This window comes from Vicia villosa, linkage group LG4 (assembly GCF_029867415.1).
Source record: "Vicia villosa cultivar HV-30 ecotype Madison, WI linkage group LG4, Vvil1.0, whole genome shotgun sequence".
Classification (NCBI taxonomy): domain Eukaryota; kingdom Viridiplantae; phylum Streptophyta; class Magnoliopsida; order Fabales; family Fabaceae; genus Vicia; species Vicia villosa.
The window spans coordinates 159,370,753-159,384,316 of record NC_081183.1 but is presented as its reverse complement, the minus strand read 5'-3'; the positions used below and the strand labels follow the sequence as shown (position 1 = coordinate 159,384,316).

The 13,564-nt window shown below is 34.3% G+C and overlaps 1 protein-coding gene across 2 annotated transcripts; it reads left to right on the top strand.

The window, feature by feature from the left end:
* The first annotated feature begins 10,353 nt into the window (after nucleotides 1-10,353).
* Nucleotides 10,354-13,256, top strand: LOC131595699 (histone-lysine N-methyltransferase family member SUVH9-like). 2 transcript variants are annotated; one of them, XM_058868134.1, is made up of 2 exons: nucleotides 10,354-12,598; nucleotides 12,934-13,256. In XM_058868134.1, the coding sequence occupies exon 1, from the start codon at nucleotides 10,580-10,582 to the stop codon at nucleotides 12,572-12,574; it is 1,995 nt and encodes a 664-aa protein (XP_058724117.1). In that variant the 5' UTR covers nucleotides 10,354-10,579; the 3' UTR covers nucleotides 12,575-12,598; nucleotides 12,934-13,256. The 2 variants fall into 2 exon arrangements, with proteins under 2 accessions (XP_058724117.1, XP_058724116.1); XM_058868133.1 differs by having other exon boundaries at nucleotides 12,931-13,256.
* Nucleotides 13,257-13,564: the final 308 nt, after the last annotated feature.

Sequence of the window (13,564 nt, the reverse complement as noted above, 5' to 3'; positions counted from 1 at the left end):
ATGGAAGGGAAACAGATTAGAGAATACACCCACTCGCCTCTTTCCATTGTGTAAATGAAGGCATGGTTCTCATCAATATTTATTGAGTATTTTATGTGTTTTTGGTTGGTGTTTTTTAAAGGGAATTAATTTGCGACTTGAATCACACAAAAGTATATAAGTGGTAGAGAAACAGATTAGGGAATACACCCACTCGCTTCTCTCCTACTAAGGTTTGTAATGATGTGATTCATATCATTATTTATTAGATTTTTTTGAAGTTGAAAGAGACAAAGAGAAGAAGGGGAATGACCAAGGTTGTCAAACTCGCAAGTCTACTCAGACTCGAAAAGGATCTGTAGACTCAACTTGCAGACTCGACTCGCAAACTTGCACGAGTTTATGAAAAATTAAAATATGACTTTCAAAAGCTTGTAAGTGACACATACATGACACACACATATTTTTGAACTTGTAAATGCCTCATATATGACACATTATATATATATATATATATATATATATATATATATATATATATATATATATATATATATATATAATAGAACACCAATTAACATAAAAAAAAATTAATTTCATTCTCCATAACAATTTTTTTTAAAAAAACTCGATAATAAAACAAAAAAATAGCAAAGTATGTGGCTAAAGACTCGAAGTACTAATTTCTTCTTAATTTGTTACTACATGAAGAAAAAAAAACATAAATCAAATATGCTAATGGCTTTAGACATCCAAAGCTCTAGTTAAATCATCACTACTAATATCATCATCATTATCTTCATTGGTATCTTGAGTATCATCATCAAATTCTACCCCATATGAAACTCCTTCTTCATCCTTAACCAAAGTTGGATTGTTTGAAGTTCCATTTCCAACTAATTCAACATTGCCACCACCACCACTTTTCATAGCATTAGTAACAACAACACCAGCTCCCACAATATTGTTAACAATTTAACTTCATTTTGCAAACTTTCTTCATTAGGATCATCAATTATCCATTCATCGTCTGAATGAATATCTTCAAATGAAATACCAATATTTTTTCTTTCCTTTTATACTTTTCAACTTAAAATTTTACATGGCATAAACCAAGTTATTCATATTTTTTTATTCAACGTATTTCTTCTCTTTGTATGAATCTACAAAGCAATTAACAACCAATTCAGAATTGTACGCAAGTTCTACAGTTTACAACACTTTTCTGTCTGTAGCAAGTTTTCATTGTTTCAAAATTGTGAGCAACGCATATTGTCATAACTCGTAAATCACACTTTTGTCAAACATGTAGCAATATATTATATCAAAACAAAAAACAATTTTCTTTGCCATAAATCATAAATTTTCTAAAACATTTTTTCACGTCAAATTTATAGATGGGGATTGAGATCCACTAACCTAATAGAACAGTGGGGCATCACGTATACACAATAAAATATACAAAAGAAACATTCAAGTGAAACATATAAGAAAATACTTACACAACAAAGAATTGATTTACGACAACGAACGCAAACAAAGCAAGAAACATAACAATGCATGTCGTCGATGAAGGGAGGAAGAAACTTTGATGAAACAAGAGACTGGGATAGAGACTTTATAGTACAAGCAAAAAAAATGAGGATTTTTTTTTTTTTAAAAATAAATAAAATCTTTTGGGGAATTTGGGCCTTTTTTTCGATTTAATTTTTATTTTTTTTTTAAAAACTCATAGAATCGTAAACTCCCCACAGACTCGCGAGTCTATACAAGTTTGTGCGGGTCTACCCGAATCTACACGATTCTATCAAAAAACGATTATATACGCGAGTCTACTTGTTTTTGCTTCCTAGACTTGTAAACTCGTACGAGTTTACGAGTATACCCGCGGTTTTGACAACCATGGAAATGACTAACAAAGGGAAATCTCTATCCTAATGTTATCATACAATGGCGGCCCTAAGGTTAAGTATGAAAACCTAAAGTCTAAGTAACTCATCTTAACTAAGATGGAGTCACCATCCTAAGGGAGCATGCAATTACAATATGAATAAGGAAAAGAAGTTACAACTTCACAAGATGAGATAACAAAGAAACGACTTAAGCATTTAACAAAACACCCATGCATAAGCAACACACAAGCTAGAGGTTACAACCTCTCCTTAAGTACTTCACAAGTCTCAAGGACATTCTTATTTCACAAGTAAGAAACAATAAAAAGTATTACTATCCTACTTTCAATACTTCACAAGTATCAAAGAAAGTATCTTACTTCACAAGTAAGGCACAAGCTAAAGGGAATACTACCTTAGCTAGAGGTTACTACCCCACTTGGAATACTTCACAAGTTCCCGATAAATTCCCACCTAACAAGGCAAGACAACAAAGTTAGAGGTTACTACCCCTCCTTGAATACTTCATAAGTCTAAAGGACATTCTTACTTCACAAGTAATAAACGAGCTAAAAGGATTACTATCCTACTTTGAGAACTTCACGTCTCAAAGGAACTATCCTACTTCACAAGCAAGATACTGGCTAAAGGTTACTACCCTAGCTCAAGTATTACTATCCTACTTTGAATACTTCACAAGTATCGAAGAAAGTATCTTACTTCACAAGTAAGACACAAGCTAAGGGAATACTACCCTAGCTAGAGGTTGCTACCCCGCTTGGAATAATTCACAAGTTCCCAAGAAATTCCCACCTAACAAGGCAAGACAACAAAACTAAAGGTTACTACCCTAGCTAAAGGATTACTATCCTACTTTGAGAACTTCACAAGTCATAAAGAACACCTATACCTAAAAAGGCTAGGAAATAAGGTTACAACCAAGCAAAACTCATCTTAAGCACTAACAATAACTCAAGACAAATTATATGATTCACAAGTAAAATAATTACAATTGTTCATTTAAGTTTAACAAAACTCAAAACAAAATGCACTTAACAAAGTAGCATCATAACATTTAGGTAACAACCAATCATGTATCAAATATTAACAAATTTTTGAAACAAGACACTTCACAAGTATTAAAGATAACAATCTCTTTTTAGTTTAACAAAACTTGGCAAAGAAAACACTTAATAAAGCAATCAACATCTTTTTACACTTAGGTTACAACCTAGCATGCTTACAAGTAAATGACGACTCAAATAAACTCAAACACGCATGGATATACAAGTAGATGAATGAGAAATGAGTCGGGGAAGTAGAAAATCAAGTATTTCAGTTCCTCAAAAAAGTACCAAAGTCTCATGGTATCACATACAAAGACTCACAAGTTTTAGGTCAAAATAATACAAGAATCAATAATTGTTCGATTAGTGAACATGTGACAATTAGGTGACAACCAAAGCATACCAATGCATAACCATAAATCACAAGTAAGTAGCATTACATCCCTTTATATCCTCTTATGTCACACAAATAAGCTTGAATCAATTGGAACAAGTAACAACAAGTTCTATATACAGACAACGAACATACTTCAAGAAGAAACCTAACTAAGTTATCTTGAAAAGAGTTGAAATTTTGAAAAGAGTTGAAAATTTGAAAATATGAAACCTAAAAGAAATAAACTATAGGCAGCCACTACACATTATATTATAGGTCAAAGACCTCTCATCAATCCATGTTAACCAACAAGTTTGAAACAAAACAAATGTCTTACAAAAACAAATGAAACTAGGTTACACTAGTTTAAATATGCATCAAAGTATGAATGAAGTTAGAATAATGTAAAATATGATAGAAGTCATAAGTTAATATACCTCTAATAGGTTCTAAAATACATAAGACATCATGTCAAAGCCTCACAAAAATTTACAAGTCGATAGGACAAGTCATGCTACGACTACAAGCCAAAAACCAATTATTTGCATGTGAAAAGAAGGTTTCAATTAAAGAAAAAAAGGATGATTTAAAAAAAATACTAAAATAAAGGTCCTAAGATCTATAATGATCCTCTAATACTTCCTCAGAGGAACCTTTAATTATTGCCCAAGTGCATACTTATTTATGAGCCAAAACAAGCAAGTATCCTTCATGAATCGAATGTCAAAGAATTAGTCTAAAACCCTATCAAACATTAAAATCAAAACTTGGTTTTTAATACATGGAAACATATGTGTCTCTACAATATCCATACAAAAAATGGTGACAAAATTTCAATTACAAGTCACTCAATCAAAGCCATTTGCACAAAATATCAAAACCGCAACATTCACAAACATGTTGAAGAAAATGACTCATTAAAAATACCAAAACAATTTCTAAAATTCCATAAAAATATTAAAAAATATCTAAACATCTTAAAGTATTAAAAATATATTTTTTGGTATTTTTTACTTGGGAGGAAAATCAATTAACAAGCAAAAGTTGAAAGGAAAACATTTTTGAAGCAAAATATAATTCTGCCTAAGCTGGGGTGAGTTAGCAATCATTAATTGAACTGAGTTCCTATTAGAGTGGCGCATGGGCCCTAAACATGGAGGTGTAAAAATAAAAATTATTAAGCCCAACTTCCCAAGTGCATGCTAGCATTAGTGAAAGAGGTGTACGATCAGAAAAAGACTCGGGCAAATATAACAAATCAATTTCGTGGCCCATCAACCACATCCCAATCCATTTTCATCATTTTCTTTTTATTATTTATTATACTTACATTATCATGTGTCACACACTAGATCAACGTGACATAAGATGAAAATGAGTTAAAATCGATTGGTCAAGTTAACACTTAAGTAACAACAAGACAAAAAACACAACTGGCCAATCACAACGCACCAACTCACCCTTCCAATGATTTGAATAAAACAAAAACAAAAATATGGGAAAAGAAGCCAATAAAGAAGCGCCACCTTAACCTCTTGAATTAAAACGTCCAACACAAAGCCCCCTCACGTCGACCCTCTTATGATCATCTTCTCAGGCGGTTTCCTCGCCGGAACCGCTCACGGACGCCCTGAAATTAAGGCCAAGACGGTCTTTCGACTCGATTTTCCATGCTGAGTCTAAATCTGCACCTAGTTTTCTTGTTTGAACCCTCTAACCTACTAAACGAAGCCAAACTCCAAAACCCTAACATCAAAGATCTACCAAAAATGGTGTTTAGACATAGCATTCAACCTATTTTCTCGTATTGAACATGAATACACCATCAAAAGGCAACGAAACCTAATCAACCAACATGTATTCGAAGCAAATAGGAAACTGCAAAATCAATCATATGCACAAGTAACCACCATAAGCATTGGTGCTAACCACCCAGCTTCCCGGTGGTAGAAGCAAGACATATGCAAACTAAATGCTCCTATACTCATGTTAAGTCTAGAATGCCGAGCTACGGGTTCAAGAAAACTCTCTTGTTAATGAAGTGAAACCGAATCGGTTCTTCAGAAAACTCTACCGCGGTCTCCACGATCTTGAGTGACGATGATGAAAGCCTCACTGCTGCGATTTGAAGCCCAGTCCAGAAAACGACATATCTATAAATACAAGGGATGTAACCTAGTTTAGGTGTGGAACTGATATTGTTTGTTTTAGGGTTTAGGAATCCTTATTTTTCTGTGTGTTTCATATGTGTACATTCACAAACCCTTAGAGTATGTTTGGATGAGGTAATTAGAAATTTTAAGAGAATTTAAAATTCAAAGCAATTCAAAAGATTCAATTGAAATCCATTCATTTTAAATTATTTTGTTTGGATGAAGTATTAAGGTAATTCATTGTTAGATTTTTTGGGTATTTTTTTATAAAATAAAATTTTTGGACCAAATTAAAAAATTGAAAAGTAGGGACCAAATTGCAATTTTTAAAAATTTGAAGGTCCAAATTGTAATTTTTAAAAATTAGGGTTAATAGATATTTGCCCCCCGGCCATATAGGCGAGATTCGGTTTACCCCCCTATTAATTTTTTTTCCGGATTGCCCCCTTAAAATATGAAAAGCTCTATGATTTACCCCCCTAGGACCCCCCCTGTAACCTTGTTTTTTTGATTTACCCCTCTGGTTTTTCACTATTTTTTACACGCTTAGGGGGTACCCTAAAAATACAGGGGGATAATCCAAAAAAAAAATTAATAGGGGGGTAAACCGAAACACGCCTATATGGAGGGGTGCAAATATCTATTAACCCTAAAAATTATTAAGGACCAATTTGCAATTTTTTAAAAATTTTTGGGGTCAATTTTATAATTTTGGAAAATATGAGGACCAATTTGTAAAATTTGAAGAAATAATAATAACAAATACATTTTATGGAACATGAGAGGAATTTCAAATTCTTTGGTTTTTGGTGTCATTTCAAAATGATTAAATTTAACTTAGATGAAATACTCTATAAATTTCCATCATTTTAACAATTCTTCATTTTTGTATCCAAACAATGGATTTTGGTCAAATCATTTTAAATTCCCTCAAAACATTACTTTCCCTCATTAAAATGCTCCATTCAAACACACTCTTAGGTGTTCAATGTTGTTTTGATCTCCGAAGCTTTTAAGCAAGGAGAGTATTTGCATCCTCGTAAGCTTTTAAGCATCGAGGAGTAGTTTGTTCTGGAAAAGTATCTTTTGGTTATTTTTTCTTTGGTTTTCATTTTTGTCACAGGGATTGTGATTGGAAGGGATTTGAGGAGGGCATCATGCCTAAGTGAGTCTTAGGTAGAAGTCACAGGAAGGGTAGTGATTAAGTGAGAAGGGTAAATTGGGATTGTTTAACTTTTAATTAATACTATCGGATATTAATTTCATCCTGGCTTGGTAGCCCCTAGAGTATGAAGGATTGTTCCGAACTGGGTAAACATATCGCTGTGTTGTTTACTTTCTGCACGTTTATTGTTACTGTTATTATTCTTGTTCATAACTCAGATATCGTGTCGTGACATCTCATTCGACATCACATATCCGATACCAGAATTTCAGTATTAATTTATATCTTGGATTGGTTGAGCTATGTCGTGTATGAAATTGTATGATATGTATTTTGTAAGGTGTTAAATACATGTATACTTGAAGTGTGTGGATTTGGTATTGTATAGGTTATACATTTCTTATTATTATATATTTTCATAATGATACGAATTCTCACCCTTCTGTTGGAATGATGTTTTGTACGACATCGCTCAGGTACCAAGGAGTATAGGTTCCCGTTGCTTTCGAGGATATAGTCGAGGAGCTTTATTTTTCATTTATCGTTTTCTTAGGTATAGATATAACTCATGCTCTAGTTATGTAACACTTTGGGGATTATCATTTGATTCATGTTTATGGTTGTTGAGAGATATTGTATTACTCTCTCTTTACATTTTGATTATATTGAATAATGTGATGTGGCCGTAGTGCCTAACATTTATGCATGATTATATGCTATGAGATCTAATGATTGGTATCGCTTTATTATTCCGCTGTGATGCGCATATGAAATATGATATTTAAACGTGTGAATGAACATGACCAGAGACTTTATGTCATTTTTGTTTTGTGGTATTTTGAAATACATGTAATGACCTCTTTGATATGAATGCTTTTACTCTGATTATGTCATATAATTTTGGTGGGGTTTAGAGGACGTTACACTTGGGACAGTGGACCGCGGGGGTCATCCTCGCCGCTTCTGACCGGCGAGCGGGATGGGAAAGATTCAACTCGAGGGATCTGGCTGCGACGAGGTGGGCTTCTTGGTCGACCTTTATGCTTGTCGATAACTTTGCTTTTCTTTTTGGCTAGGGAGCGCTCCCGCTTCTTAGTAACTTTTGAGGGTGGTCGCTCCAATCGGGGAGATGGCCAGGTTGTCGCGGAGAAGGGCTCCGAGATTCATCTTGACGATATTTTTGCCGAGAACGATAACGGTTGCCTCGTCGTCACGAGGACAGGGTGCAGGATTTTGATCGATTTCTCTTCGGGGATCACGATCGGTGTTTCAGCTGAAAGATGAGGAGATTGGTCTGGTTGCGGGCTGCAAACAGTGCCACGATGGTGGATCAACATTCAGTGGCATGTGGATCTCTTGGAAAGTGTCATCCAACTCAGTTTGGTGATGTTGAGCAGCGTTATGGCCTGCGTCCTCGGAGGAGAAAGAGACGGTTACCCGTCCCTGGGGTGATCCAGCTCGAGACCAGTTGTCCCATTGTTGTCTTGGTTCTCAGTGACGGCAAAAGTGTTCATGTTGTTGTCGTGTTGGCTGGCCATGATGATCAGTAGATTGATGTTAGATTGCTTTGGTCTAATTCAGGAAAAGACCGGGAAGCATAAAGTTCCCACAGACAGAACCACTGATCTTACCAAGATTAGAAGATCTTCGTGGCCTGCAACACTTGATTGTGGTCGGTCCAAAGAGGTTGAGGGGGTGTACCTGTAAGACACTCCGATGTCAAAGTGAGGTTCAAAGTGAGAAAACAAGTACGAAGTAGGGAATGAAAGTGAATACCTTACCCTCTTATGAAATATGGTATTTATAGCCCCCAGCACTGGGCCAATGTCTCTTATTTTGGGCTTATTTATAGGCCAAAAACAGGAGATTACCAGGATCCTACGTGGATAGGGCAAGATGAGCATGTGATCTTTGTCCTAGGTCAATTGCCCGTGAACCTTGGACGGTGGATGACCGGTTCTGTCGGAAGGCAGTTTGGCCACGTGCCCTTGGATGGGCACGTGGGTGAGAAGCTCCCCAATGGCTACTGCTATCTGAATCGTTCTTGTTGGGCCTTCATTGCAGTATGCTGGACTGGGCTCTGCCCGACGGTGGGTCAGCCACAGGCCCAATCCAAAACTATATATATATATATATATTAAGTTAAGAGTGCAAAATGAAGTCCAAGATTAATATATTGGACAAAAATATATATTAAATTAATAGATATTTATTGAGATATTTTCAAAATTACTTTAAAAGTGATATTATAAAGTGATTTGATTGAATATGTGTACAAATATTTTGGACCGTTAGTACATGAACGAATATTAATCTCTTTAATTTATATACATTATCAACCAATCACATTTTTTTTAAAATATTTGATTTTTATTATAATTGTCTCTAAAGCTATTATTATAAATGATTGCGACGTAGTGTGAATCTTTTCACAGTGATGGACATATCAATTAAATTCAATGTAAAATATAAATGTTTAAACTAAAATAGAGGTAAGAATTGGTAAATATTTACGTTATAAAAGTCAATTCTATTTTGATATCCCTCCGAATCTATTTATAAAGGAAACTTTATATAAAAAAATCAAATGTATTAAGTATGTTTAATAGACTACTTATACAGTAATAATTCAATATATTTAAAAAAGTAAATTTTCCCTTATAAATAAAACCAGAAAAAAAATATTATTTAAGTAATAAAATATCAAATAATTTTAAGAAAATTATCGTATAATGTATTAATATTTTAGAGAATTTTTCAGTAGTTTAATATCATAACATAATTTTTTCTCATAATCGAGAAGATAATATAGTATAAATGATGCTCCATCTGTTTTTTACTATAAATCCTTTTAAGAAAAAAGTTGTACTACAATATAATTATACTCTTAAATACTATTATCTTCTTTTCGTTTAATTATGAAAATTTATCTATCATATACTATTAATAAAGAACAAATTTGTTAACTCCTTCCTAATTTCTTCTTTTTCATAAAATCATTATTATATTACCTAATAAGTGTAAAAAGTATAAAACGACTTACTATCTATAATTATAATAAGAAAAGACCATAGATATACCATTTATTCTATGCAATTCATGATAATGTTTAAATTTACTATATTAATGAAATTATACTTATTATAAAAAATAGAAAAAGTTATTGTCCATTTTTTAAATGTAATTTATTATTCTTTTTTCTCGTATCAAACTCGAAATTCAATCTGATCCATTAACTTTAAGAAAATTTACATCAATTCCTTAATCATTCAAAACATTATGAAAAAATATTATTTCCGAACAGATTAACATAATAGACAAAAAAAAATATTAACTATGAACAAATTAATATATTAGACAAAAAAAAGTATTAATTTCGAACAAATTAACATATTAGACAAAAAAATTCTTATTAATTCCGAACGGATTAACATATTAGACAAAAAAATACCGATCCCGAATTGATTAACATATTAGACAAAAAAATTAAACCTTAATAAAAAAGTTTTTTAATCAATTAAAAAAAATCTCCCAGTCCATATCTTGTGTCTTATTCATTCACATAAAAAGTTGATAAAAAAATCATAAGAAAACCTTTAAAGAAAATGAAAAATAAAAGAAAAAAAGCAATCATCTTTCTTAATACTGCTCTTTGTCATCATCAATAGAAAGAGTTTTGAAGCCGAGAAACCAATTTAGGTAAAAATGACAACATAGTCACGCATCTCTCATCATAATATTTTTCCTACTTGAGAAAAAATAACCTTAAACAACATCACAACTTGGTAACTCAAACACGACAACACCATTATAAATACCAATTGTCTTGTCTCTTCCATTTCCATTTTCATTTCATGTTCTTTGAAATCCAATGTTTGTAATTCATACATTTTCATTTTTTCTTCACTTCGTAGCTTAAAAAAACCAATAATAACAACAACAACAACATGGATTCTCAAAACCTTACTACACCTCCACCTGGCTTCTCTGGCTCAGCTCCATTGCTAACTCCGAAGCAAGAGCCTTGTGACGAACCACCTCAACAGGAACAACATCAACAACAACAACCACAGCAAGAACCAAACCTGAATGATGTTCTGAACCTCAATCTTAACCTAAATCCTAACCTTGATGATATTGATGAAGAACAAATCCTATCCGAAGGGTTTTCCAACTTTAACCTTATCTCAGAGGCTTACCAAACCGGGCTCACTACAGGTATTCAACAACTCGAAAACGACATCGTTGATGTTGTTGATGATGCTTATGATCCTAATTCACGCGCCATCGCTCCGGTTCCGATTCCCGAGGTGCGTCAGAGTTACAACAACAATGCTCCGGGGGATGGGGAAGTTGCGGCGCAGAGGATTCAACGGCGTCATAAGGAGCTTGTTCGTGTGACGGATCTTGATTTAGCGGACCAGCGTCAGTTTCGGGACATGGTGAGAAGGACGAGGATGGTTTATGATTCGCTTCGCGTTTCGGCTTTGATTAAAGAGGAGAAGAGAGGTGATGTTCGTAGACTGAGAAGCGATCTTAAAGCCTCTGCTTTGATGAGGACCAGGGATTTGTGGCTGAATCGCGATAAGAGAATTGTTGGTCCGATTCCGGGTATTTTTATAGGTGATGTGTTTCTTTATAGAATGGAGTTAGTTGTGATTGGTTTACATGGTCAATCGCAAGCCGGAATTGATTATTTGCCTGGTAGTATGAGTTCAAATGGCGAACCGCTTGCTACTAGTGTGATTGTTTCTGGTGGATATGAGGATGACGTCGATAAAGGCGATGTTATTATCTATTCTGGTCATGGTGGTCAGGATAAGAATTTGAGGCAGGTTTTTCATCAGAAGTTGGAAGGCGGGAACCTTGCGATGGAGAGAAGTATGCATTATGGGATTGAAGTTAGGGTTATTCGCGGTGTTCGGGTTGAGGGTTCATCTTCTGCTTCTGGTAAGGTTTATGTTTATGATGGCTTGTATAGGATTGTTGAATATTGGTTTGATGTTGGTAAGTCTGGTTTTGGTGTTTATAAGTTTAAGTTATGGAGGATTGCTGGTCAAGCTAAGATGGGTAGTGTGATTCTTAAGGATGCTCTGATGTTGAGGAGGGATCCTTTGTTTTTTAAACCTATGTGGGTTTTTTCTCTTGATATTTCGAATCGGAGCGAAAACGTTAGTGTGAGGCTTTTTAATGATATTGATAGGATTAATGATCCGATGTGTTTTCAGTATCTTCCAAGGGCTATGTTTCCGTCGTTTGTGTTTCATCACAATGAGAGGGTGATGGGTTGTGAGTGCGTGAATGGTTGCGTCGAAGGATGCTTTTGTTTCAAGAAGAATGGAAATGAGTTTCCTTATAGTCAAAGTGGGCTTCTCTTGAAAGGAAGACCGTTAGTCTTTGAATGCGGTCCTTTTTGTAGATGCCCGCCTCATTGTCCTAATCGTGTTACACAAAAAGGGCTGAAAAATAGGTTGGAAGTGTTTAGATCTAAGGAGACTGGTTGGGGAGTCAGGTCTTTAGATCTTATTCAAGCTGGCGCTTTTATCTGTGAATACACCGGGGTTGTTTTGACTAGGAAGCAAGCACAAATTTTGATCATGAATGGTGATTCATTGATATATCCGAATCGGTTTTCAAATAGGTGGGAAGAATGGGGGGATTTATCTCTGGTAAACCCTAGTTATAAGCGCCCGACGTATCCATCAAATCCTCCTTTAAATTTTGCTCTAGATGTGTCAAAAATGAGGAATGTTGCTTGCTACATGAGTCATAGCTCAACTCCCAATGTGTTGGTTCAGTTTGTTCTATATGATCACAATAATTTGATGTTCCCTCACCTTATGCTATTTGCAATGGAGAACATCCCTCCGATGAGAGAGTTCAGCCTTGATTATGGAGTAACTGATGACGAGTTGACTGGTAAGCTCGCTATATGTAATTGAATATTTTGGGCGCCATACATTAAGGTAAAGTCAACTCCTTTCATTTGCTTGTTTATTTTTACCTTATCTTTCATGTGATCTCATCGTACTTTACTTTCATGCATGCTTTAAACGTATTACTCATTAAAACTACTATGCATGCTGGTCTTCATTATAGCGAGATGTGTTTAATATCTTATTGACTGCTTTGCTAACTGATTATTATCAAGTGAGAATGCATTTTTTATATGAGAATGAGAAGAAGAAATCCTAACCGTTAATTCTAAATGTATGGTTTAGATTAAAACATCACTTTAAGAACTCATATGCCGCTCTATCTCACTCTTGCCTCTGTTCATTTTGTTCATTCGATGCAGCAGCCTTCATGCACCAACAAGGAAACAAAGACAATTCTCCATGGTGTCTCTTACGATTCTTATTCTCATTCCCATAATAAATCTTCTACCAGAGGCCTCTATAAGCCAACTCATCACAAATTTGGAGCCGCAAACATCTGATTTTAATCGCGTGTCTTGCGATTCTTCATCCTATTCCCATAATAGATCTTGTACCTGAGACCTTTGTAAGCCAAGTCGCCACAAACCTGGAGCCGCAAACTTTTGATTTTAATCGATACAAATCCGGTGTTGGATTGATTATGTAAATGGGAATTTTATTTTATTTTTAGATTTTTATATCTTAAGGGAACAATGAACTTTTTTAAGTAAGCGGTAAAATATCGGTGTCTCTAATTATTTTCCTTATATGCTAGAAATTCAAGGACGTTTCACAGTTAAAATTAAAAAATAAATCAATTTAGCATGTATTTAAAAAGAAATACACTTATGTCGTTAAATGTGCATCCGTTGACACCAGATGTCAAATTTAACATACTTACACCTTGAATAACTCTTTATAAAAGATGAAGTAAGTCATTCTGACCTTTAATGTCGTTTAATATATAAACCTTTCATGCCGTTTAATCGGCTTTGAACATCCGGATATATTTGC

Excerpts from the sequence above, each read along its gene's own strand:
- LOC131595699 (XM_058868134.1), top strand. The coding sequence starts at position 10,580 with ATGGATTCTCAAAACCTTACTACACCTCCACCTGGCTTCTCTGGCTCA.